The 25376-nt window shown below is 38.9% G+C and overlaps 1 protein-coding gene across 1 annotated transcript in view; it reads left to right on the top strand.

Moving 5' to 3' along the window:
- The window catches only part of LOC126259653 (activator of 90 kDa heat shock protein ATPase homolog 1-like), a 123872-nt gene that overhangs the window by 60183 nt on the left and 38313 nt on the right, over positions 1-25376 (top strand). The window contains exons 5-8 of the mRNA XM_049956585.1: positions 7380-7500; positions 9598-9704; positions 9793-9918; positions 9996-10097. Of these exons, the coding sequence (XP_049812542.1) occupies positions 7380-7500; positions 9598-9704; positions 9793-9918; positions 9996-10097 (456 nt within the window). The remainder of the gene's footprint in view (positions 1-7379; positions 7501-9597; positions 9705-9792; positions 9919-9995; positions 10098-25376) is intronic.

Raw genomic sequence — 25376 nt, 5'->3', positions numbered from 1 at the left:
TTGTGGAGATATCTGAAAGATCGTATCTCTCAGGGATGTATCCAAATTCTTCCTGATCTGAAGGACAGAAAAGACAACATATCACTCTGATTATACTGGATGTGCTGCGAGCAACTGTCAACCATTGCCATGTTACAGATGCAGCGCATTGATGAGTTGGCAGGCCATATTGACCACATGTTGTAACTTGTGACCATATCCTAATAAACATGCCAGAGCCACCATTATCATGTGTTTGACCTCCCCATTTTGTGCATCCACACCACATTCTGACTGCTTACAGTCACACGGTGGCAGAAAGTGGAACTACTATTTTTTTCAGTATATTCCACAAGCTCACCAATTAATGAACATACGTACAATGTTTCAGTGTCCTGAGATGTATACAGTCCCACTGCACTAAGAACACATCAGTTTAATTTAACCACTTGGTACAATTCCCAATGCATCACTCCTGTAGGGATCATGAAGACAAGATTAGATTAACTGCAGCATACACAGAGACATTTAAAGCCATTCTTCCAGTTTGCCACATGTGAATGGAATAACAAGAAGCCCCAGTATCTGGTACCATGGGCAGTACCCTCTGCCAAGCACTTCACAGTGGTTTCCAGAGTATAGATGTAGATGAATAAACGTTATTATATTGAAATTCTGACTTGCAGTTTCAATTCAGATGTTTTCTGTAAATCACTGTGTGATCAGCGATCTCAGAAACATTTTGTTAACATACAAGCTGACTGATCCTCAGCTATTTGTTAAGGAATATGACGGAGAATGTGAACAAATCTTATCTTGCAACAATCTTTGTGAAAGCTTAATGTGGCTGGTTCCCTTTATTCACTATTTATTGGAAACTAGTGGGTCAGTTGCCAATAAACTAATGAAAGTAATCGTTCTGTAATATTTGGTACCCTTATGAAGCTGTTTTTAAGTTATATATAGTGAAATTTTACCAGTCACCATCCGCAACCCCTAATGCAACCATTAATCATGTACATGATATTGGTTTCATTAGGTATGAATACATAACAAGTAACCACATTTAGATACCACACATAAGTGACAAGTATACATAACACGATAAACAATATTAAGAACTGCGTAGAGAAATCAAGGGAACAAGAATATATAGCACAATATGCTACTGATAGTAATATACAGCTTCCCATTTAACCAAAATAAGTTGTCAGTACATTAACTTTGCACATTGACATTAATTGTTACCTCTGTTATGTTTTATTTAAATAATCATTAACTTGTACGCTTCTCTTCTAATACCTTTATATTGCACTTGAAATGTATAATCGACAATGTTAACCTGTTCAATAGTCTGACAGTTTACCCTGTTCAATAGTCAGACAGTTACCTGGGGCATAGATTCTATATGTCAAGTTAAAATTACATACTGCACAATGAGCCAAACAGAGATCCCTACATGCTTTCAATTGCATTGAGAAATCCAGAATGGAATAATGACAACATTATGAAAAGATAGATTGCTGTTGGCCATATAGCAGAGATGTTGAGTTGCAGACTGGCACAACAAAAAGACTGCAGAAAAAGTCAGCTTTAGGCCAAAAGGTCTTCTTGTTAATTAGCAACATGTACACACACATTCACGCAAATGCAACTCACACACACATGACCACTGTCTTTGGCTGTTGAGGCCATTCGCACAGACAGACAGCTTGTTGGTTGTTGTGCCCACACAGAACAGAGCACACTGGTTGCGACTTAGCTTAAGATCACATGACTGAATTCAAAGGTAGCCCTGCCTTCGATGGATAGGTGACACTTGTGACCAAACTGGAGTAGGTGGTGGTGGGAAGATGTATGGAACAGGAACTGCATCTAGATCTGTTACAGGAATATGAATCATGAGGCAAGGAGTTTGGAGCAGGTGTTGTGTGGGGATGGACAAGGATACTGTGTAGGTCATGGTGGGGAAATATCACTGTGTGAGTGACAGGTGGGAAGAAGAGCAGGTAGGACATTCCTCGTTTCAGGGCACGATCAGAGTTGTTTGAAACCTTGATTCAGTTGCTCTATACCTGGGTGGTATTGAATCACAAGGGGATTGCTCCTTGAAGTGGAGGTATTGTTCTATCCATGTCAAACCTAGCATCCACCAGATATACTTCCACTTCGACAGTTGCCACCCATTCCATGCAAAGAAGTCCCTACTACACAGCATAGCCACCTGTAGCCATCAGCTCTATATTGACAGGAAGTCCCTCTCAAGACCTTCAAAGACTATATTTACCATCCCATCCCCTGTGCATTATCTTTCCAATCACACACCACCTCCAAAAGTCTAACCATCCAGCCACAGAAGAGCATTCCCCTCATGACTCAGTACCACCCACGACTGGAACAACTGGATCACATTCTCCGCTATTGTTTCAACTAACTCTTGCTGTGCCCTGAAATGAGAAATGTCGTGCCTACTCTCCTTCCCATCTCTCCCACAGCTGTATTCCTCTGCCTACTGAACTTACGTGATATCATCATCCATCCCTGCGCGGCCTCTGTTCCTAACCCCTTGCCTCATGGCTCATACCCCTGTAATAGACATAGATGCAAGACCTGTTCTATACATCCTACCAAACCATCTACTCCATCCAGTCACAAGCATCATCTATCCGATCAAAGGCAGGGATATCTGTGAAACCAGTCATGTGACCTACAAGCTAAGCTACAACCAGTGTGCTGCATTCTATGTGGACACAGCAACCAACAAGCTATCTGTCTGCATGAATGGCCAGCGACAAACTGTGGCCAAGAAACAGCTGGACCATCCACTTGCTAAGCACACTGCATATCAAAATGTTCTTCATTTCAGGGACTGCTTCACAGCCTGTGCATCTGGGTCCTTTTCACCAACACCAGATTTTCTGAAATTTGCATGTGGGAACTCTCCCTGCAATGTATCCTACCTTCCTGCAACTCTCCTGGCCTCAACCTTTGTTAGTCATTTTCCTTCACCCACCTATCCCCTTCCCTGTTTCCACTCCAGCACCACACAGCCTCCTATTTCACCAGTGCACCCATAGTCTTATTTCTCTCCTTTTCTAACCCCCCCCCCCCCTCGTCTAACCTCCCGACTGCACCTAGCTGCCCTATCCTCTCTCCGCATTATCCATGTATGCTTTCACAAGCAGCACTTTACCAACCCCCATCCTACCCTGCTATCCCTCCTCCTCTCCAGCCCAGCCTCCTTATCCACACCACCCAGATTGCTTCTCCCATCATGCATCCTGCATAGCTGCTCACAGTCTGGCCTCAGCAGCCACAGACAGTGATCTTGTGTGTGTGTGAGTTGCATTTCATGAATGTATGTGTGTGTGTGTGTGTGTGTGTCTGCTACAGAAGAAGGCCTTTTGCCTGAAAGCAGTCTTCCTGTTGTGCCTGTTTGTGACTCAACATTTCCACTGTACTCCACTGTATGGCAATTAACAGTCTATGCTTTTCATAATATTGTCAGTTGCATTGGAAAATTTGAGTTGAAAAGGACAATTTGGAACTCCTAAAACAATTCAGCCACATGTGTGCTTAGAATCATTGCAGATCTTAGGAAGAGACATATGGAATGATTTCGGGGGCAACATTTAGTGCGTTTAAATTAAGTTCTGACTTTTAACAGTTCAGTACAGAGCAAGTGGAGGGAAGTGTAATTGCCAGCGTGTGATGCACATGCCAGCCAGTGACCACAGTATGAGGCCAAGCCTACTCAGCATGGAACCCATTGCCTCTACTGTGTGAACAGCAAGCTGTGCAAGCCGGTTGATCTGTGATCTTTCTCAACCGATTTTAAGGAAACTATTTGGTACTAATCCTCATTCTCGCATATCTTATAGTTTAATTCATCAGCTTCTTGCTGAACCACCTGTCATTTTGTTAATCGTCATAGTTATTGTGATATTTCAATAGTAGATAAACTACTGCAAGAAGTTCTTTGCGGTGACAAATAGGTATCACTATTTATTTGTGTTTTGTGCATATTAGGTTTCATGTTGCTGCATACTAAATGTAGGTAATATATAAATTCCTTGTATTCCACAAATGGTCAGAGACATCAAAACGAGATTTCAGCAAATAATAACACACAAAGACGAGAGTGTTTTGCCATATGTTTAATAGGTGGAACTTCCATATCTACCATGGTATTTAAGCAGCTACAGACTTTTTCAATGAAATGAAGTAATTATTGAGGGCCATCGAGTGCTGATGAAATGAGAACTGCTGTGGGATTTGTAACAGTATAAGCGAAGAAGTTAAAAGTTTATTTTTACACTGAGAATGGACTGTTTCATAAATTATTGACCTGACTTGCACTCAATTGTTAGTTTAATAGTATATTGTTTCAGGATTCTGTCATAATTTCAATTGCATTCGAATGTTAGTGAGAAGAATTTTTCTAATCTCTGCTATTTCTGGAATGTTTCTAATCTCTGCTATTTCTGGACAAAAGAAGCACATTTGAACATGGCAACTAGAGAAGTTACATATTCTTGAAAACTTGTCACAGTCCTTCATGAATAGATGTCTCATCAACTACCTTCTTGGTATGATTCAAAACTCAATACCAATCTTGTCATGTAACATTTGCGGTGGCTTCTTTTGTCAATGTTTGAATCTCAATGAGTGTAAATTTCTTGTTGTTTTTATGCCACATTACTTTTCATCTCTGCCTATGTACTCTGTCAAATTAATGATATGAATATAATAGAGGGAAACATTCCACGTGGGAAAAATATATCAAAAAACAAAGATGATGAGACTTACCAAACAAAAGCGCTGGCAGGTTGATAGACACACAAACAAACACAAACATACACACAAAATTCAAGCTTTTGCAACAAACGGTTGCTTCATCAGGAAAGAGGGAAGGAGAGGGAAAGACGAAAGTATGTGGGTTTTAAGGGAGAGGGTAAGGAGTCATTCCAATCCCGGGAGTGGAAAGACTTACTTTCATGTCTGCTTGTGTCTGTGTATGTGCGGATGGATATGCGTGTGTGTGTGAGTGTATACCTGTCCTTTTTTCCTCCTAAGGTAAGTCTTTCCACTCCCGGGATTGGAATGACTCCTTACCCTCTCGCTTAAAACCCACATCCTTTCGTCTTTCCCTCTCCTTCCCTCTTTCCTGATGAAGCAACCGTTTGTTGCAAAAGCTTGAAATTTGTGTGTATGTTTGTGTTTGTTTGTGTGTCTATCGACCTGCCAGCGCTTTTGTTTGGTAAGTCTCATCATCTTTGTTTTTTGATATATGTACTTTGTCACTTTTAAATGAGGAACCCTGATTAAACTTTTCCCTTTACTTTTAGCCAGTTTGTATACATGTTAGCGTGAAGTTTTCACTTGTACAGCCCTACAAGTACCATTAAATTCGCCTTACACATGCTGTGTTCAAGTTTATCACTTGGAACATGAGCAAAATATCCGTTGTCCTCCATTGCAGTCTTGGAGCTTTGTGCATCACAACAGAGTGGTATGGCGTTTTTTCCATTACTGTTGTCGAATTCTGAGGAATGTTTTGTATCAGAATGTTACTTTCCCAGCTGGTGAATATGTTCTTGGATGACACTTTTATTGCAACTCTCGTATTCAGACGTACTGTACTGTTGTTATTGATGCAACGTCTGCACAATATACTTGTTCACAATACCTGACAACTACAGACTACCTCATTGCCAGAAAACACGACTTTACAATGAGAGCTGACGAACGACTAATTATTCCTGGTATGGCAACAGGGGTGCTTTACCAGCCAAAGCTTTTGCGGCATGGTAGGGAAATCCGGCTCACCATTGGTGTTACCTGGGCAATGGCGTTACGTCTCCTGGTCAGCCAAACATCAAAAGTCACAACTAGTTTTAAACACACTATAATCTTTAATAGAGAAAGTATTCTTTGCTCAGAAATGTTCTGTAAGAATATTATGTGGTGCTCATCCACAACCATCTTGTAGACATCTGCTTAAGGAGTTGTGCATTCTGACTACTGTTTTACGGTATATGTATTCCTTCAGGAAGTTTGTTTTAAATAATCTTCTACAGTTCAAAGTGAACAGTGGTGTACATAATTACACAGAAGAAGGAAAAATGACATTCATTACTCCACATCAAGGTAGTCTTTAGCACAAAAGGGGTGCACAATGTTGCAACAAAATTTTTTGATCACTTACCCAGTGGTATAAAATGTGTGACAGAGAATAAAATAAAATTTGAAAACAAACTTGAGAAAGAGTCATGTTGACTACTCCTTCTATTCCATGGAAGAATTCCTATTATTGTAATGTGTGAAAGGTGGTGAGTATGAATTTCTAACTTACATATGTATATCTATGTTTTCTTTTTGTAAAAAATTGACAGTGTAGAAATGTTCATAATCTAAACAAGTGTACAATTAATTTGTAAATGTAAAATGACTCATTCCACATCATTACAATTTATTGCGAAAATGTTCCAGGACATGACACCACCTAACTTACTAATATATCACAGGTTTCTTCCTATTCTTTCATATATCCACTGAGGCTCTACTATGATGCTATGCAGCTAGTACACGTGGAAGAATAGATGGATTATCCACAGAATTGTGTTGGTACATTTGGTAGTCCTCTGACTTGAAAAGGCAGAGATCCATGTTCGTGTCCCAGTCTGGCACAGTTTTACCAGCCTTATGTAATCACTCCAATTCATACTTTAGAAATACTGAGAGACTTGTTTCTAAACAAAAATCTTGCCAGTATGGTTACTTAATGCGCCGATCATTGTGTTTGTTCAACATTGTGTGCTCGAGTGAATGAACTCATGAGCTGAGAGTATCTCAGGGCTTAATTTTGGCTGGAATCGTGTTCTGCTATTTCCAAGGGAATTTTTTGAACTCAGTGTAAGAAGTCATAATAGACACATATTAAATCACAACTTAACTATAATTTGCTACTGCACCACCTCAGCTGAATGTAACAATGTGTGACTAACGTGATGCAAAGGGCAGGGGCATGGGACAAGGTACTGTGTGTGTGTGTGTGTGTGTGTGTGTGTGTGTGTGGTTTAAGAGGTTTGTAATCTGGCATCTAAAATTTTAAAAATAAGCACTGGAGTATCTGGTATATCCCGTTTGTACATCTAGCTATATACTCACACTAGAACACTGTAACAATGTTTCTACTAGTCCGTTTGCTGAAATTTTCTTAATTTCCTTGCCAATTTTGTGGTAATCATATCCATATATTCTTAAGCATGACTGAATCAAACTTAGAAACAAGCATTACAACAAAAATATATGGAGTCTGTTGAAAGTAAATTATACATATGGAAAAAGTCAAATCAGTTATAAAAATTATGTGTTACTGCACATCACCTTATTTGCAGGTTGACTTGACTGTTAGCACACCCAGTCCTGAAGCTGATAGATTGAAAGACATTATCATGAAAGATGCAAGAGAACTTATTAGACTTAAGTTAGCAAATTATATAAAAACATTAAAAGAGGGTAAGCTTCCATTATTTAGAGCAAATTTTTGTTGTTGTTGTTGGTGGTGGTGATTGTGGTGGTGGTGGTGTGTGTGTGCACTTGTGCGTGTGCATGTGTGTGTGTGTGTGTGTGTGTGTGTGTGTGCTTGTAGTAGTATTAGTAGTATTAATAGTAGTAGTAGTTGTTGTTGTTGTCGTTGTCGCTGTTATATTTTTGTTGACCCTTTGATCATTTTGTATAATGATGTGGACAGGCCATTTTAAATAGGTATAAAATACACACTATTAGATAATATAACATGGAAACAAAACTTTTTTCTCAGTTACATTCTAAAACATGAAATCTATTGTTCTGTTTCACATCTCATAAAAAATTTATCCATGTAATTTTGCTCACCCACAGGACCGGTTCGACAACATTATTCCACAAAAGTGACTTATCATTTGATGCCCCCCTCCTCCCTTGCACACTTTGACTGACATCAGTTTTCAGTACTTATTGTGATACACGCTGTATACAAATCTTGTATTTGGGTGTCCTTCTCAGCTCGGCACTCCAGGTGGCCATTACTAATTGTGATGCATCTTCTATAGGAAACTTACAAGTGTGGCATCTCTGGCACCCTCCCCAACTTGGTACCCCAAGCGGCAACTTGAATCAATTGAATCTCAAACTGGCCCGACTCACAAAGTTGCTGGTCTTTGTCCAGGTTACAACAGCTTTTTGGTACTGAATTGCCTAACCAATCAAAACAGAGTAACAGGAACAGAAAGATTCTGGTATTGGCAACTTTTTCAACTCTTTCTCAATCATTCTGTATGTTCTATTTACTTCTGCAGGCAGTGCATTGTAGATCATTTTAGGTTTATGTAGCACGCTTTATTTGATATAGGGCTTTGCTATGTACATTTTAATGAAAATTATTACTACTTCTAGTTTCATAATTGTGAACTTGGCTGTTTAATACTGAAAATTCCCTGATTCCTGTGAGGTAACACATAAGGGCACAACCCCCCCTCACCCCCCACCCCACCCATCCCCATACACATACATGCTACTGTCATTCCAAAACATTGTAAGGTATAAGTATATTTGCTCAACCTTTTGTTCAGTTGGGCATCATTTTTTTTTCCCTATGTTAACCAAATGCTTAGATACTTTGTGTGAGATGTTTGTTCAGTGCTACAATCCAATAATTATAGTATTACATGGCTTACTGTTTTAAATCTTATATCTCTAAACCTTATCCACATCATTATTTCTTGATTACCACTATGCAGTTGTGTCTCAACCACCATTCTGCTTCATCTGTTATCACAGTGACCTTCAGGTGTAAATCACATGCTTTGTGTTCTTTAATAGAAGTGCTAGTGCCATCTGTGAACAACATTAGCTTCTGTGGTGACAAGTTGTGTGTAAATCATTTATAAAAATTATGAATATTGTAATGCGTAACTAACTTTCATGTATTCTGAAAAAGTAATCTTAATTTTCATGATCTATTTCTACCACCTGTTACACGCCAGAAAGATACATCTTAAACCCAGTTGTAGGTCACTCCGCAGATACTATATTAATATAATTTCCTGAGAAGCATGTCATGATCTACCAGATCAGAGGCTATAGATAGGTGTAGAAATAGTCTGCAAGTTTAATTAATCTTAATTTACAGTGTTCAGCACTTGCTTCTAGAAGTCAGAGACAATTGTTTCTATATATTTGTATTTTCCTGATACCAATTTGAGGATTAACTAGTTTTTTTTTTTAATTTTTATTCAAAAATTTAGAGATAATCTTTGATGCATGACTCTTTCAGTTATTTTAGAAGATCTTGATAATCTGCTTTATACATTTTTGCATCTTGTATATTGTTCTTTTTTGTGAAGTAGCTTTTTAATAATTGTTTTAGATTTTTTGTTAATGTCATTATTCTGAATGATGCAGTGAATATATCACTTAGCTGAGAGCCTATTTTGCTTGAACTTTGTTTAATGCCTCTATCCGAGATACCACCAGGACTATATGAAGTTTTATTTCTTACTTTTGTAGTTGTGTTTCTTACTTACGTTACAGTCACTGGATACAGAGTAACTTGCCCGTTGTGATTTTTTCCAGATTTCAGCAAAGGCATGATTTTGGCAAGGAAGAGTGAAGGAAAGAGTGAAACTAAGACAACAAAGACTGGTGACACTGAAAGGTTATCTCAAGTACTTTTTGAGAAAGTAAGAAGTGAAATTTCACATCCATGCTTTTCATGAGTTCATATAGAATGATTATCTTTTTGCATTAAATTCTATCTTATTTTCTTAGGTTCCAGTATCAAAAAGTGAACAAGAAGTCAAGCAATTAAGAACTGTCAAAACTGGAACCCTAACTATGACAATTAAACTACAGTGTACTAAGGAAGAATTTTATTGTGCTCTTACAAATAAAGAGGTAATCAATGCCATAATAATATTAAAATGTTTATATTACAAGGAAGGTAGATTCTGTCACAGCTGATATGTTTTCAGATGGTGGAAGCTTTCACTAAAAGTGGTGTTAAAATGGATGTAGAACCTGGTGGGACGTTTGAGTTACTCAGAGGAAATATAAGTGGACAATTCTTGGAGCTGGTAAGAAACTTTGACAATGTTATTACTTTATTTGTCCCAGATGGGTAATATGAGTTGTGTTTTCCTTGCATTCATTTGTGTAGTGCTGTGAAAGATCTATCAGTTCCAATAAGAGCTATTATTCAGTTCTGATGAAGTACCATATGTTTCATTAGATTAAATCCAAGGATGCTAATTACCAATAAAATTGGGCTATCATTGAGTTGTAAATAAACTGATAATAGTTCATGCTTTTATATGCAGCATTCACTGATGTGGTAGGGTGTATTACACTTAAGGCACACTGATGTGTGGTATGTGGCAGTGGCCTTTCTGTGACATGGAAAGCTGGGCTACAGCAGTTTTGTGTCAGAAGCAGATGTTGTCTGATGTTTATGCAAAGAACTGATAGAGCTGTCATCAGTAGGAAGTAGGAAGCTTAGAAATCATGATCACTACAGAGCTAACTCAACTGATGAAGTTCACATAAATCTGAAATGCTGTTATAAAGAAGAACATGTGTGTATACACACACGCACACACACACACACACACACACACACACACACACACACACACATGTAAGCCTGTGCCCTTGAATGAATTCAGTGGGGGCGATAGTGTAGAGGAAGGGGAAACTGTTGGGTAGAGAATGACGAAACACTGGTTAATGGAGACTGAGGCCAGGAGGATAACTGGTGTGAAGGATGTGTTAGTGATGTGTTAGTGATTTATCTGAGGCAAATACTTGACATACTCCAAATAGTGCTGTAGGATACAGAGTTGTGTGTTTCCAGTGTGCCACAGCACATCATATGATGTAAATGCTACATGTTTGCAGTCCCACTGGATCAATGGCTGAGCTAATTAAATGTCTGGCAGTATGTGGTGGTCAGAAAATTGTTTCGACATTGAGTTTTTCGCAGACTCTTTGCGGTATCAGCTGTTGATTGTCTTATGTATAAAGAGAGAACAGCCACAAAAATGCAGGATATTACCACAAACAAATTAAATTAAAAAATGTGTACAACAGTGTCTGTATTAAAAGTGCCCAGCTCTTAAATGGGCCTCCAATGAATTACAGGGGCAAACCTTGGTCACAAAACATGAGGTTGTATTGTCAAAAAATTGTAGGGGACACTCATTACTTGAAATCGCCATCCCAATCTGATCAGCCAGAACATTATGACCACCTACCTAATAGCCAATACGTCCATGTTTGGCATGGATAATAGCAGTGACACGCATGGCATGGAAGCAATGAGGCCTTGGTAGGTCACTGGAGGTAGTTGGCATCACATCTACACACACAAGTCACCTAATTCCTGTAAATTCCGGGGAGAGGGGCAGTGAGTTCAATCACATCCCACGTGTTCGATCGGGTTCACATTTGGCGAGTTCATCCAGCACATCAATTGAAAATCATCACTGTATTCCTTGACCCACACCATCACACTCCTGGCCTTGTGACATGATGCATTATCTTGTTGAAATATGCCACTACCATCGGGAATCATGATCGTCACGAAGAAGTGTAAGTGGTTTGCAACCAATGTACAATGCTTGTTGGCCATCATGGTGTCTTGCAGAAGCTCCACTGGACCCATGGATTCGCATGTGAATATTCCCCAGAGTCTAATGGAGCTGCTGCTAGCTTGTCTCTGTCCTGCCACACAGGTGTCAAGGAGCTGTTCCCCTGGAAGATGACAGCATGATGAAGAATGTATCGGGATTCATCAGAACATGCAATGTACCGGGATTCATCAGAACATGCAATGCTCTGCCACTGTGCCAGTGCCCAGTGTTGATGGGCAAGTGCCCCATTCATAGATAACAATGTCACAGTGTTAACATTGTCACATGGATGGGTCATCAGCTGTGAAGCCCCATTGTTAGGAGTGTTTGGTGCACTGTGTGTTAAGACACCCTTGTACTTTGCCCAGCATTAAAGTCTGATTTTAGTTCTGCCACACTTCACTGCCTGTCCTGTTATAAGAGTCTGGCTAGCCTACGGCATCTGATATCTGTAATGGGGGGGGGGGGGGGTGGCTGCCCAACCCCATGACGTCTGGACGTGCTTTCACTAGCTGTTGAAGACATTCACCCCAACGCTCCTCAAACACCTGAAAAATCATGCAGTTTCTAAAATGCTCATGCTGAATCTCCAGGCCAGCACAGTCTACCCTTGGTCAGACGCAAATAGATCTTTTGTCTTCCCCATTCTGCACATGAGCAGCACAATCACTGATACTACATGCACTGTGCATGTGTCTGACTAGCAGCCATTCCTCACCATGACAGGTTATATCAATAGTAGATCGGTGGTCATAATGTTGTGGCTGATCAGTGTAAGCCATTTTACCAATAGTATGCTTTTGTTATATGACTACAGAAACTGTATCTTACTCTGTTTGTTTGTGTGGCCATCTTCTGCAGCAGCTGTTAACATCCATTATTATAGGTTATCTGTCTTGAGCTGACTGTAGTGTAATTAAAAAGAATTACACCAGACACACTTGGCTTTTATTTATAAAGCATCATCTGTGGCATTCTGTAAATTGGATGCATACGTTTGTACATTTATGTTTTGATTCTTTTAAGTTAAAAACAGTGTTTTCTTTATGAAGTTAGTCTGTAAGCTACTTACGGTGTTTCTTTACATAGTCTGTACCTTCCCCTCTTGCTAGTAGTGGTTGATGTTGATAGGCTTCATTTCACATCTTCAGTTTTTGGCATTTTGCATTATTTCCTGTGCTGCACTCTTTATAATTGACTTTCTTAACTGTTTTTCATTTATCACTGCTACAGTGTTTATGCCTATTCGTTTCTTTTCGTTCATGTTGTGAGTGTTTCCAACCTATGAAACGATTTTGTGTGTGTGTGTGTGTGTGTGTGTGTGTGTGTGTGTGTGTGTGTGTGACAGAGAGAGAGAGAGAGAGAGAGAGAGAGAGAGTTAGTGAAATTGTCTTGTATGTAGATGGAGACGTGAGAGGGGTGGTGTCTCTCTTTTTTCCTTCTTCTTTTTTTTCCCAGGCTTCTAGAGCTAATAACGGAACACAATTATTTTCAGTTCAATAATGCATTCTATTTAAGAAGTGAAGGATTAACAATGGGATCTCCATTGTCCGGAACCATAGCAAACATGTTTATGAACCATGTAGAACAGATTATATTTAACAAAATAGTGTCAAATAGGTAAACATCCTCTACTGGATTAGATATATGGATGATATCTTGTGCCTGATAGATGAACCAAACAGTAAAATTGACCAGTTACACACATACATAAATTCTGTTCATGATAAGATACATTTTACAATAGAGAAAGAGCAAAATAGACAGTTAAATTTCTGTGACATCACCATAGAGATTCAAAGCAACCAACACACATTTGCCGTATACCGAAAACTGACAACAACAGACACAGTTGTACATGAGACATCACAACATACCAATTTTCAAAAGCAGGTAGCACTTAGATACATGCTCCACAGGCTAAACACTGTACCATTAGATACAGACAATTACAAAAAAGAAATGAATACTATAATACAAATAGCCACAAATAATTGATACAAAGAGAACTTAGTAACAAAGCTGAATAATAAAATCAAGAAACAGAAAAGAGCAAACACCCAACTGCCACCAACACATGGACAAAATCACACACAAAGAAATACACAAAATACAAGAATAGAAACAGCACAAAGTGTGAAAGAAACAGAAAGTAAAAGATGGTACACAATGACATGCAACCACAAATACACACACAGGATATCCAATATTTTCAAAAAAAACAAGGCTTAAAAATAGTACACCAAACCAACAACTCAATTCAGAAATACTTCCCAAAAACAATAGGAGAAACTGATCTGTATCAGAAATCAGGAATATACCAACTGAAATGCAATACATATGTGGAAGATACATAGGTCAAACCAGGAGGTCATTTGACACCAGATAAAAAGAACATGTAGGAGCAAGGAAGTATAGGACAAATAATTCAACATTTGCAGAACACTTACACCAACACGAACATAAAATTACAACCAGAGACACAGACAAGGAAATCATAAGTATAAACAACAACAAAAAACACCTCCTCACCTTACAACAACATTTCCACATCCAAAAAACGAAAACAGTAAAGAAGCAACTCATAAATGATCAGATCAACTTGGCAATCCACACACTCTTTAAATTGATTGGCCAATTAATATAGCATTAAAAGTACAAATATAACCACAGGCTGCATTTACCAATACCATTTCTCCCAGATCCATCCCATAATCTTCACACACACACAAAATCGTTTCATAGGTTGGCAACACTCACAACGTGAACGAAAACAAACAAATAGGCAGAAACACTGTAGCAGTGATGAATGAAAAACAGTTAAAAAAGTCAAGGCACCATGATGGGCAACAAGTATTGTACACTGGTTGCACACCACTTACACTTCTTCATGATGATCATGATTCCCGATGGTAGCGGCATATTTCAACAAGATAATGCATCATGTCACAAGGCCAGGAGTGTGATGGAGTGGGTCACAGAATACAGTGATGAGTTTCAATTGATGTGCTGGACGCTCAACTCGCCAGATGTGAACCCGATCGAACACATGTGAGATGTGATTGAACTCACTGCCCCTCTCCCCGGAATTTACAGGAATTAGGTGACTTGTGTGTGTAGATGTGATGCCAACTACCTCCAGTGACCTACCAAGGCCTCATTACTTCCATGCCATGCGTGTCGCTACTATTATCCATGCCAAACATGGACGTACTGGCTATTAGGTAGGTGGTCATAATGTTCTGGCTGATCAGATTGGGATGGTGATTTCAAGTATTGAGTGTCCTCGACAATTTTTTGACAGTAAAACCTTATGTTTTGTGACCAAGATTTGCCTCTGTAATTCATTGGAGGCCCATTTAAGACGAGGTACTGGCAGAAGTAAAAGCTGTGAGGACGGGGCAAGAGTCGTGCTTGGGTAGCTCAGTTGGTAGAGCACTTGCCCATGAAAGGCAAAGGTCCCGAGTTCGAGTCTCAGTCCAGTACACAGTTTTAATCTGCCAGGAAGTTTCATATCAGCGCACACTCCGCTGCAGAGTGAAAATCTCATTCTGGAAACATCCCCTAGGCCATGTTTCCACAATATCCTTTTTTTCAGGATGCTAGTTCTGCAAGGTTCGCAGGAGAGTTTCTGTTAACTTTGGAAGATAGGAGATGAGGTACTGGCAGAAGTACAAGCTGTGAGGATGGGACATGATTCGTGCTTGGGTAGCTCAGTTGGTAGAGCACTTGCCTGCGAAAGGCAAAGGTCCCGAGTTCGAGCCTCGGTCTGGCACACAGTTTTAATCTGGCAGGAAGTTTCATATCAGAGCACACTCTGCTGAAGAGTGAAAATCTCATTCTGAATATGCTGTGTCTTTTGAAAATTGAGGGTGAGACCCATCGCAGAAAACTGGATACTTTTAAGAACATTGTTTGCCATTTCTTCTGCTTCTGTATGTATCTTGGATTGATTACAATTCTATTTCCACCTGAGAAAAGAACTAATTCTTTTTGTTGTACACTGCTGGCCATTAAAATTGCTGCACCACGAAGATGCCATGCTAGAGACGCGAAACTTAAACGACAGGAAGAAGATGCTGTAATATGCAAATGATTAGCTTTTCAGATCATTCACACAAGGTTGGCGCCGGTGGCGACACCTACAACGTGCTGACATGAGGGAAGTTTCCAACCAATTTTTCATACACAAGCAGCAGTTGACTGGCGTTGCCTGGTGAAACATTGTTGTGATGCCTCATATAAGGAGGAGAAATGCATACCATCACGTTTCCGACTTTGATAAAGGTCAGATTGTAGCCTATCGCGATTGCGGTTTATCGTATCGTGACATTGCTGCTCGCGTTGGTCGAGATCCAATGACTGTTAGCAGAATATGGAATCGGTGGGTTCAGGAGGGTAATACGGAACGCCTTGCTGGATCCCAATGGCCTCGTATCACTAGCAGTTGAGATGACAGGCATCTTATCTGCATAGCTGTAATGGATGGTGCAGCCACATCTTGATCCCTGAGTCAACTGATGGGAACGTTTGCAAGACAACAACCATCTGCACGAACAGTTCAATGACGTTTGCAGCAGCATGGACTATCGGCTCAGAGACCATGACTGTGGTTACCCTTGACGCTGCATCACTGACAGGAGCGTCTGCGATGGTGTACTCAACGACGAACCTGGGTGCACGAATGGCAAAACTTCATTTTTTCAGATGAATGCAGGTTCTGTTTACAGCATCATGATGGTCGCATCCATGTTTGGCCACATCGCGGTGAACGCACATTGGAAGTGTGTATTCGTCATCGCCATACTGGTGTATCACCCGGCGTGATGGTATGGGGTGCAATTGGTTACATGTCTCGGTCACCTCTTGTTCGAATTGACACTTTGAACAGTGGACGTTACATTTCAGATGTGTTAAGACCCGTGGCTCTACCCTTCATTCGATCCCTGCGAAACACTACATTTCAGCAGGATAATGCACGACCGCATGTTGCAGGTCCTGCATGGGCTTTTCTGTATACAGAAGATGTTCGACTGATGCCCTGGCCAGCAAATTCTCCAGATCTCTCACCAATTGAAAATGTCTGGTCAATGGTGGCCGAGCAACTGGCTCGTCACAATAACGCCGGTCACTACTCTTGATGGACTGTGGTATCGTGCTGAAGCTGCATGGGAAGCTGTACCTGCACACATCATCCAAGCTCTGTTTGACTCAATGCCCAGGCATATCAAGGCTGTTATTACGGCCAGAGATGGTTGTTGTGGGTACTGATTTCTCAGGATCTATGCACCCAAATTGCATGAAAATGTAATCACATGTCAGTTCTAGTATAATATATTTGTCCAATGAATAGCCGTTTGTCATCTGCATTTCATCTTGGTGTAGCAATTTGAATGGCCAATAGTGTATATTGACAGAAAATTGTTTACATGTATGAGGAACAATAGTGGACCTAAGATTGAGTCTTGGGGAACGCCATACATTATTTCTCCGTAGTCAGAATTATGTCCCAGGACTATATTGGTTGAATTACTAAGTACAACTTTCTATATTCTTTTGGTTAAATATGGCATTATCCATTGGTTGGCTATACCATAAATCCCATAAAATATCAGTTTGGAAAGGAGAATACTGTGATTCACACAGACCAATCCCTTAGACAGGTCACAGAAAATACTGATCAGTGCTATTTTATTATTTAATGCTTGTAAAATTTGGTGAGTGAACATATAAACAGCTTTCTCAATGAAGCAACTCTTCTGAAAATCAAACTGTGATTTGCTGAAGATATTATTGTTGCTAAGATGAGATACTATTCTAGAATTAATCACCTTCTCAAAGATTTTGGAAAATTGTGCCAGCACGAAACAGGTCAGTAGTTTTGACATCTCTCATATCACCTTTCTTAAAGAAAGGTTTAACAATGGAGTATTTCAGTCTCACTGGAAAAATGCTTTGAGTCAGTGAAGCATTACATATTTCACATAAGATCAACCTTATAATACAGGAACAAATCTTTAGTATTTTATTGGAAACACCATCAAAACCAAATGAGCATTAATTTATGAGGGAATGTATAATTTTCTTAATTTCAGAAGGAGAAATTGGTGTTACATTTATATTATTTAATTTTGTGGGAGTTACTTTTCAAACATGCTGCTGTGAATTCTCTTGGACTTTTTGTCCCAATACTTCCTACTATATTCAAGAAAGATTACATATAATCACTACCTGTGACTCATGGTTTATAGCCCTTCTATTCAGTTCAGTACGGATGTCAACCAGTTCAGTGGTTGGTTGTCCTGTATCTCATTTCACTACATTCCATATTGCCTTAAGTCTGTTATCAGGATTACTTATTTTTGATGTTACATGCATGTTCCTTGATTCGTAATAACCTTTCTTGGTACTTTTGAGTAGTTTTGTAGTGTGCAACTACTGCAGGTTCTCTACTTGTTATTGCCAACAGATAAATTTGTTTTCTCCTTTCACAGGATACTTTAATCCTTTAGTGATGCAAGGTTTTTTTCATGGCTGTTAAATGTCCTTTCTGATTAGCTTATGTGAAAAGCTATTTTCCAATAATGATATGAATGTATCATGAAATAGATGAAATTTTATGTTATCATTTATTTCACTATAAATTCCATCCCATGTCATCTCTTGTAATCTCTTATTAAAAACTTTTGTTCTGGAGTCATTAATTATTCTATCTGATTTGCACTGAGAAGTATCCATACTGTAAGGAAATGATACAGAATTATTCAGTTTACAGGACATGACTCATACTCATGCAAATACACTTGAAACAAGGTTATTTTACAGGCTATCAGTTTTTAATAGAAATTGTTCGTGAAATGAAAGGAAACATTCAAGAGGAATGATTTTAGGTTACATTTAAAACTTCCTTTGCTACGTATCAGAGGATTTATGTCACTGGGAAAATTATCAAAAATGTTTTGTTGCTGCAGATTGAACTACATTCTGAGCCACTGATAGCTTTAATAACTGGTAATGGCATTTTCCCTCTAGTGTTGCGGGTATGAATATCGCTGTTCTTCTCAAATTGTGATGTATTATTTATTATGAATTTCATTAGTGAATATATGCAGTTAAAATGCTTAACTACTTGAAGAGGAGGCTACATGATGACCATGGGTAAACACTGCATAATTATGATACTGTCCACTTTTGTGCAATCAATATTTACTTTGTAAGTGAGTTTCTCAGAAAATTATTCTACAAGACATTATTGAGTGGCAATACGCAAAACACGTCAGGAGATTGATTTGTATGTTTCCAATACTAGGAATTATACAAAGAGCAGAAGTAGCCTGAACTTAATTGTTTGAAAAGCTCAGCAGTATGTTTTCCAGTTCAAGTTTTCTTCAGCATGTACACCCGAAAATTTGGGGAATCCTAACTTGTTTACTGTCTCATGTTCATGTGCTATGTCAGTTATTTGTATGTCTCTGTTTCTTGTACAGAACTGAATGTGGTGTGTTTTTTTCAAAATTTAGGCAGTGTCCATTTTCAGGGAATCACTTAATAATTCTTTGGAAAAAAAAATTGTTAACAGTCCATTATGTGGCTCTCTTGCAATGGGCTTTATTTTTGTAACACTGGTATTGTCTGTGACAAGTACCAATTTTTCTTGTTGAATGTTAAGTGGAGGATCATTTACTTGTATAAGGAATAAGAGTGGATCCAAAATTGAATCCTGTGTGAGTCCCTTTCCTATTTCTCTAGAGTCACTAAAATTTTGTACCATTCCAGCATTGTTTGAATTTGTCAGCACGTTTTGCATATTGTTTGCTAAGTATGATTCAAACCAGTTGTGTGTAAAGCCATCATTTCCATAAAGCTTGATTTTTGTTAGAGTTACATTATCTACACAATTAAATGTCCTGGAAAGATCACAAAAAATTCCAAGTGGCAATATTTTGTTATTTAATCCATGTAATATTTGATAAATGATGTGACTTACCAAATGAAAGCGCTGGCAGGTCGATAGACACACAAACAAACACAAACATACACACAAAATTCTAGCTTTCGCAACCAACGGTTGCCTCGTCAGGAAAGAGGGAAGGAGAGGAAAAGACGAAAGGATGTAGGTGTGTCTGTATATGTGTGGATGTGGGTGTGTCTGTATATGTGTGGATGGATATGTGTGTGTGTGTGCGAGTGTATACCCATCCTTTTTTCTCCCTAAGGTAAGTCTTTCCGCTCCCGGGATTGGAATGACTCCTTACCCTCTCCCTTAAAACCCACATCCTTTCGTCTTTCCCTCTCCTTCCCTCTTTCCTGACGAGGCAACCGTTGGTTGCGAAAGCTAGAATTTTGTGTGTATGTTTGTGTTTGTTTGTGTGTCTATCGACCTGCCAGCGCTTTCGTTTGGTAAGTCACATCATCTATATTTTTACATATATTTTTCCCACGTGGAATGTTTCCCTCTATTACATTAATATTTGATAAATGTATAAATAACATTTTCAGTTGAGCAACGTTTCTGGAATCCAAAATAGGATATTATATACTAAGTAAGTTTTTTTTATTCTTCCTTTTTTCAATTAACTCTACACAAAACTGATGTCCCTCAGTAATCTGTGATATTTAACTTCTCTTTACCTGTTTATGTAGTGTTCGGAGAGGCACAGGATATATACCAGTTCAGAATTTTCCATTGCTTCTGTGCATACAAGAGCTCATCTATCTTTTTTTTAACTCCCTACTGTTCTGATAAAACAAATTAATTTCATTTTTATGGAAACTGTTACATATATAATGGTGGTATTCTGCTCTAATGTCTTTCAATACCATTCATTTGTAACCTAGCCCTAACCTCAAAAATGTGCCTCTCTGACTCCAGTAATCAAAGGGATTTTGCTTCATGTGTTTGTGGCACCCTTACAATTCCTGCTAGAGGCTAAGCTAATCTTTTTATCCATCACCTATTTAGGTGCAGGCCATGATTTGTGTGTCCCCATCTCTCCATTGCAGTAACAGGCTCAGCAGAGATATGAGACATTGCTTCAATCAAAGTGAATCCACTCAGCTCTTTGTTTACATGCCTAACAGTCAAGTTAGCTTAGGGCTGGTCGTGGCATTGTTAAACCTCCACAAATCCTATATGAGCATATGCTGTTGCTGCTTCTATTTCCTCTAGGTCATATTTAATACTATACTCTAAGTTGGTAGCCAAGCCGTGTCCTGCTTCCCCCTACTGTAACTACCTGATCATCTCCATCAAAATCTCTGCACAAGGCTCTTATGTTCTCTCCCACCTGGCTATTTGTAGCACTGAGTTTTACAGTGCTTTTAATCTAGTATTCTACACCTAGCTTTTCATGCAGCATTTGGCCTACACCCTTCCTGTGAGAGCTACCTAGCAGGATGACTGTTTTTCTTTCTGCTTGACTTTCCTAGTAACCTAGCATTAAAGTTGTTCCTATGAGTCTACTGCACTCTACTTTGCTCAAAAACTGGCTGAGGCTCTTCTCCTGTGTCAGGTAACAAGTGAAACTTATTGCTAACTGGACATGGAAATGTGACTTCTGATGATGTTTTCTCACCTGTTCCCAGCTCCCATTGTCTTCTTCCCCATCAGCCTTTCTAATTAAAAATTAACCATTTCTAATTCTGTCTGAAGGGCACAAATCTTTTTCCTACATTCTGCAATTTTCTTGTCTTGACTACATAATCTACAATTCCACGGGAGAGCCTCAATTGACACTTTACTGACTTCCCTGCTGCAATCACTCCAGTGAAAACCAACCCACAGTCCTGATATGTCACTCCAATACTAACTAACCTACAGCAATGTCAACATTTGTCACATATGGTGCCACTTTTACAGTAAACTAAAATGCACTACTAGACACTTGAACTATAATAAAATAATAACTTGTGAAAACTTATCTTTTGATGATTTGTGCAGCGAACTTCTAGAAATCAGGCAGATGTTAGGATTAGCAGCTCATACTGGTCCCTGCAGTCAACATGTTACTGGTATGCTTAGTAAAAAAAACTACAATGACAGTTTTCTTTCAGTATAATCAGTAACAATCTTATTGTTTAACAATTCCAGACAACTACTATCATCAGATTACTTTTTTACACTAGTCAGTAACACTAAACAATTATATAATATTAAGAAAATGCTGTATTGTTAATAGGTAGGATGAAAAATATATTACTCATTTTTTAAATGTTGCAATGCACATTGAGTTTCCATTCCCCAATAAGTCATAAAATAATTGTTTTCTCTATTTGAAAGGAAGCTGCTGTAGCTATTTTAACAGACAGACTGCTGCTACTAACAGCTTCTTCATTAAGATTTTCTGGATACATTTCCAAAAAAGGCTGTGCATCTAAGCACCCTGAGACATGAGTGGTTTTACTGTACTGAATAAAAGGAGGAAAAATCTGACTCTGTGAAGAGAGATAATAGTTTGGTACCCCACCCTCGGAGCAGGAAAGTTATAATTGGAAAAAAAAGAATGCAGAGGGCTCATCCCAATTTCCCACAGAATGGAAGACATGGGTTATCATCTCTGCAGTGTAGACAATGATGAATTCCCTTAATTCCTCCTCTATGACTGACTTTCTATAAACTATTAACAATATAAGGAAAAGATAGCTTGCTACTTACTGTAAATATGGCATGATTAGTTGTGAGCAGGGACAACAAAAAGACACTTATACCTTAGCTTTCAGTCACAGCCTTTGTCAGAAAAGGAAACACACACATATTCACTCAAACAAACAAGCACACCTTACACACACACATGACTGGCATCTCCAGTAGCTTGGACTGGAATGTCAGTGGCTGCCAGAGATAGCAGTCATGTGTGTGTGAGGTCTGTTCGGTTGTGTGAATGAAAGTGTGTGTGTTTCCTTTTCTCACAAAGATTGTGGCCAGAACGTAATGTGTAAGTGTTTTATGTTGTTCCTGTCTGCAACTTAACATGTCGTCTTTACAGTAAGTAGCAATCTGTCTTTTCCTTATGTTGATGTTTCAGCCTGAAGTTTCTGTTGTTTGTTTTTACTATAAACTATTAAAAGATGGGCCAATAGATCAATGGTATTATTTTAGGCCCCCTGTGTCATTTGTATTTGTATAGTTATTGATCCTCTCAATCATTCAGTGTACAGAAGTGTACAACATGATATGGTACAAGTCAAACAAATGATATGAGAATGTATATAGATATAGCACTGTTACCTATAGTGTACATCCCACTGAAGATATATACGAGGGCCGTTCAGAAAGTAACCTCCGGTTGATTTAAAAAAATACACCAAGTTAAATAAAAATATTTTAATATATACATCTTACAACTACATCTTTGCACTATTTTTCTACATAGTCTCCATAGCGATTGAGGCACTTATCATATCTCTTCACAAGCTTTGAAATTCCTTCTGCATAAAAATCAGCCGCTTGTGCCTGGAGCCAGCCCGTGACCGCATCTTTGAGCTCTTCGTCGTCATCAAACCGCTGTGACCCGAGCCATTTCTTCAAATGCATGAAGAGGTGATAATCACTTGGCGCCAGGTCTGGGCTGTAAGGTGGATGGTTGATAACGTCCCACTTGAAGAACTCAAGAAGGGCCGTTGTTCTGCGAGCAGAGTGAGGACAGGCGTTATCGTGCAAAAAAACGATACCGGAAGTCAGCATACCACGGCGTTTGTTCTGTATAGCCCGTCGTAACTTTTTTATTGTTTCACAGTACACGTCTTGATTAATGGTCGTACCACGTTCCATGAATTCAACCAACAACACCCCTTTGGCATCCCAAAACACCGTTGCCATCAGTTTTCTGGCAGAAAAATCTTGCGAGGCTTTTCTTGGTTTGGTAGGCGAATTTGAATGTGCCCACATCTTTGATTGTTCTTTTGTCTCAGGGTTCACGTACTTAATCCAGGTTTCGTCACCGGTCACGATTCTGTTTAACAATGGTTCTCCTTCGTCCTCATAACGTGACAGAAAATCTAATGCAGAGGCCATTCTTTGAGTTTTGTGGTGGTCGGTAAGAATTTTGGGCACCCATTGTGCACAGAACTTACGGTAACCCAATCTTGCTGTCACTATCTCGTACAAGAGAGTCTTAGAAATCTGTGGAAAACCAGTAGACAACTCCGACATTGAGAAACGTCGATTTTCACGAACTTTTGCATCAACTGTCTGAACGAGTTCGTCAGTCACCAATGATGGTCTACCACTCCTCTCTTCATCATGAACGTTTTCTCGTCCACTTTTAAATAAACGTACCCATTCACGGACAACTCCTTCACTCATAACTCTTGGTCCGTACACGGCACAAAGCTCACGATGAATAGCTGCTGCAGAATATCCTTTGGCTGTAAAAAACCTTATGACAGCACGCACTTCACATTTGGCGGGGTTTTCTATTGCAGCACACATTTCAAACTGCCACAAAAACTAAACTAGCGCAGGTACGATGTTCACTCGACCACGGCTTGATGCTGACTGACCTGTTGAGTGCGTGAACGCACAGATGGCGTCGCTACTCCCCCCACAACCCGCACTGTGACCAATCGGAGGTTACTTTCTGAACCGCCCTCGTAAGTATTGATAATATTACCAGAGTAAAAATAAGTTCAGATAATGCTCATCATAATCAAACAGCAAAAGTTCATTAATGGACAATCGGTTATTGAACAGTTTGATTTTGAAACATAATAAAAATATATAATTTAATTTGTGATAGATCATATTCAAGGAAGTCTTGTATGCTGTAAAAGCAATGCTTTGTTAGGAGCACTCTTAAGATTTTTTAAAATTTTGTTGATTGTTGAATACTTTTTACTTCTTTCAGAAGATGGTTGTAGAATTTGATTCCAACACATTATTGCTATACAGTTTAGTAGAATGGGAAACTAGTCTTAACCATTTTTTTGACCTTGTGTCATTATGTGACTGTCCAGATTCATGTGCAATCTATTGATGTTTTGTTTAATGAAACAGAGAAGTTCAAATATATGTTGACTAGGGAGAGGCAGTAAGTTTAAATTTTGAAGAGTGGTTTACAAGTTTCTCTGTGTTTTTGTACAGGATTATTCTGATTGCTTTTCTTTTTTTGCAGTATTATTTCCTTGATTAAGTACTAAGACCCAAAAAAATAATTCCATAGTGTAGTACTGCATGGAAAAGAGCATAATAAATGCATGTTAATGTGCTGACATTTAGCTCTTCCCTCACTGAATGGAAGATAAAACAAACTTTGCTTAGCCTGCAACTAATCATGTCAATGTGGTTTTCCATGTGAATGCATCAGTAATGTCAATCCCTAAGAATTTTGTTTCATTGACGAATTCTACATTACTGCCACTTAGTGTTACTGTTAGAACCCGGGGAATTCTGTTCTGAATGGTGTGGAAAGCTAGGCATACTGTCTTTCTTGCATTTAGGAGTAGTATATTTGATGCAATCCATGAGTCTAGTTGGGTTGTATTTTTATTAACTGCTGACTGAAGAAACTCATTTGTATTTATATAAAGTAAGAATAATGAGAGACCTAGAACAGAGCTCTGTGGCACATCATAGTTTGTGAATTGTGTAGATGAATGTATCCCATTTAGGATTCCTGATTGACTGACTTTGCTTATATGCCCACAGTCTTTGCATAGCTGCTGAGCCAGCCATGGTACTTTTGCAAAGGTATGTTGTGATTTACGATATCCAAAGCCTTTGTGAGA

This window comes from Schistocerca nitens, chromosome 5, assembly GCF_023898315.1.
Source record: "Schistocerca nitens isolate TAMUIC-IGC-003100 chromosome 5, iqSchNite1.1, whole genome shotgun sequence".
In the NCBI taxonomy this organism is placed as follows: Eukaryota; Metazoa; Arthropoda; class Insecta; order Orthoptera; family Acrididae; genus Schistocerca; species Schistocerca nitens.
Note: the sequence above shows the minus strand (reverse complement) of the source record. Positions and strands in the feature narration are given on the sequence as shown.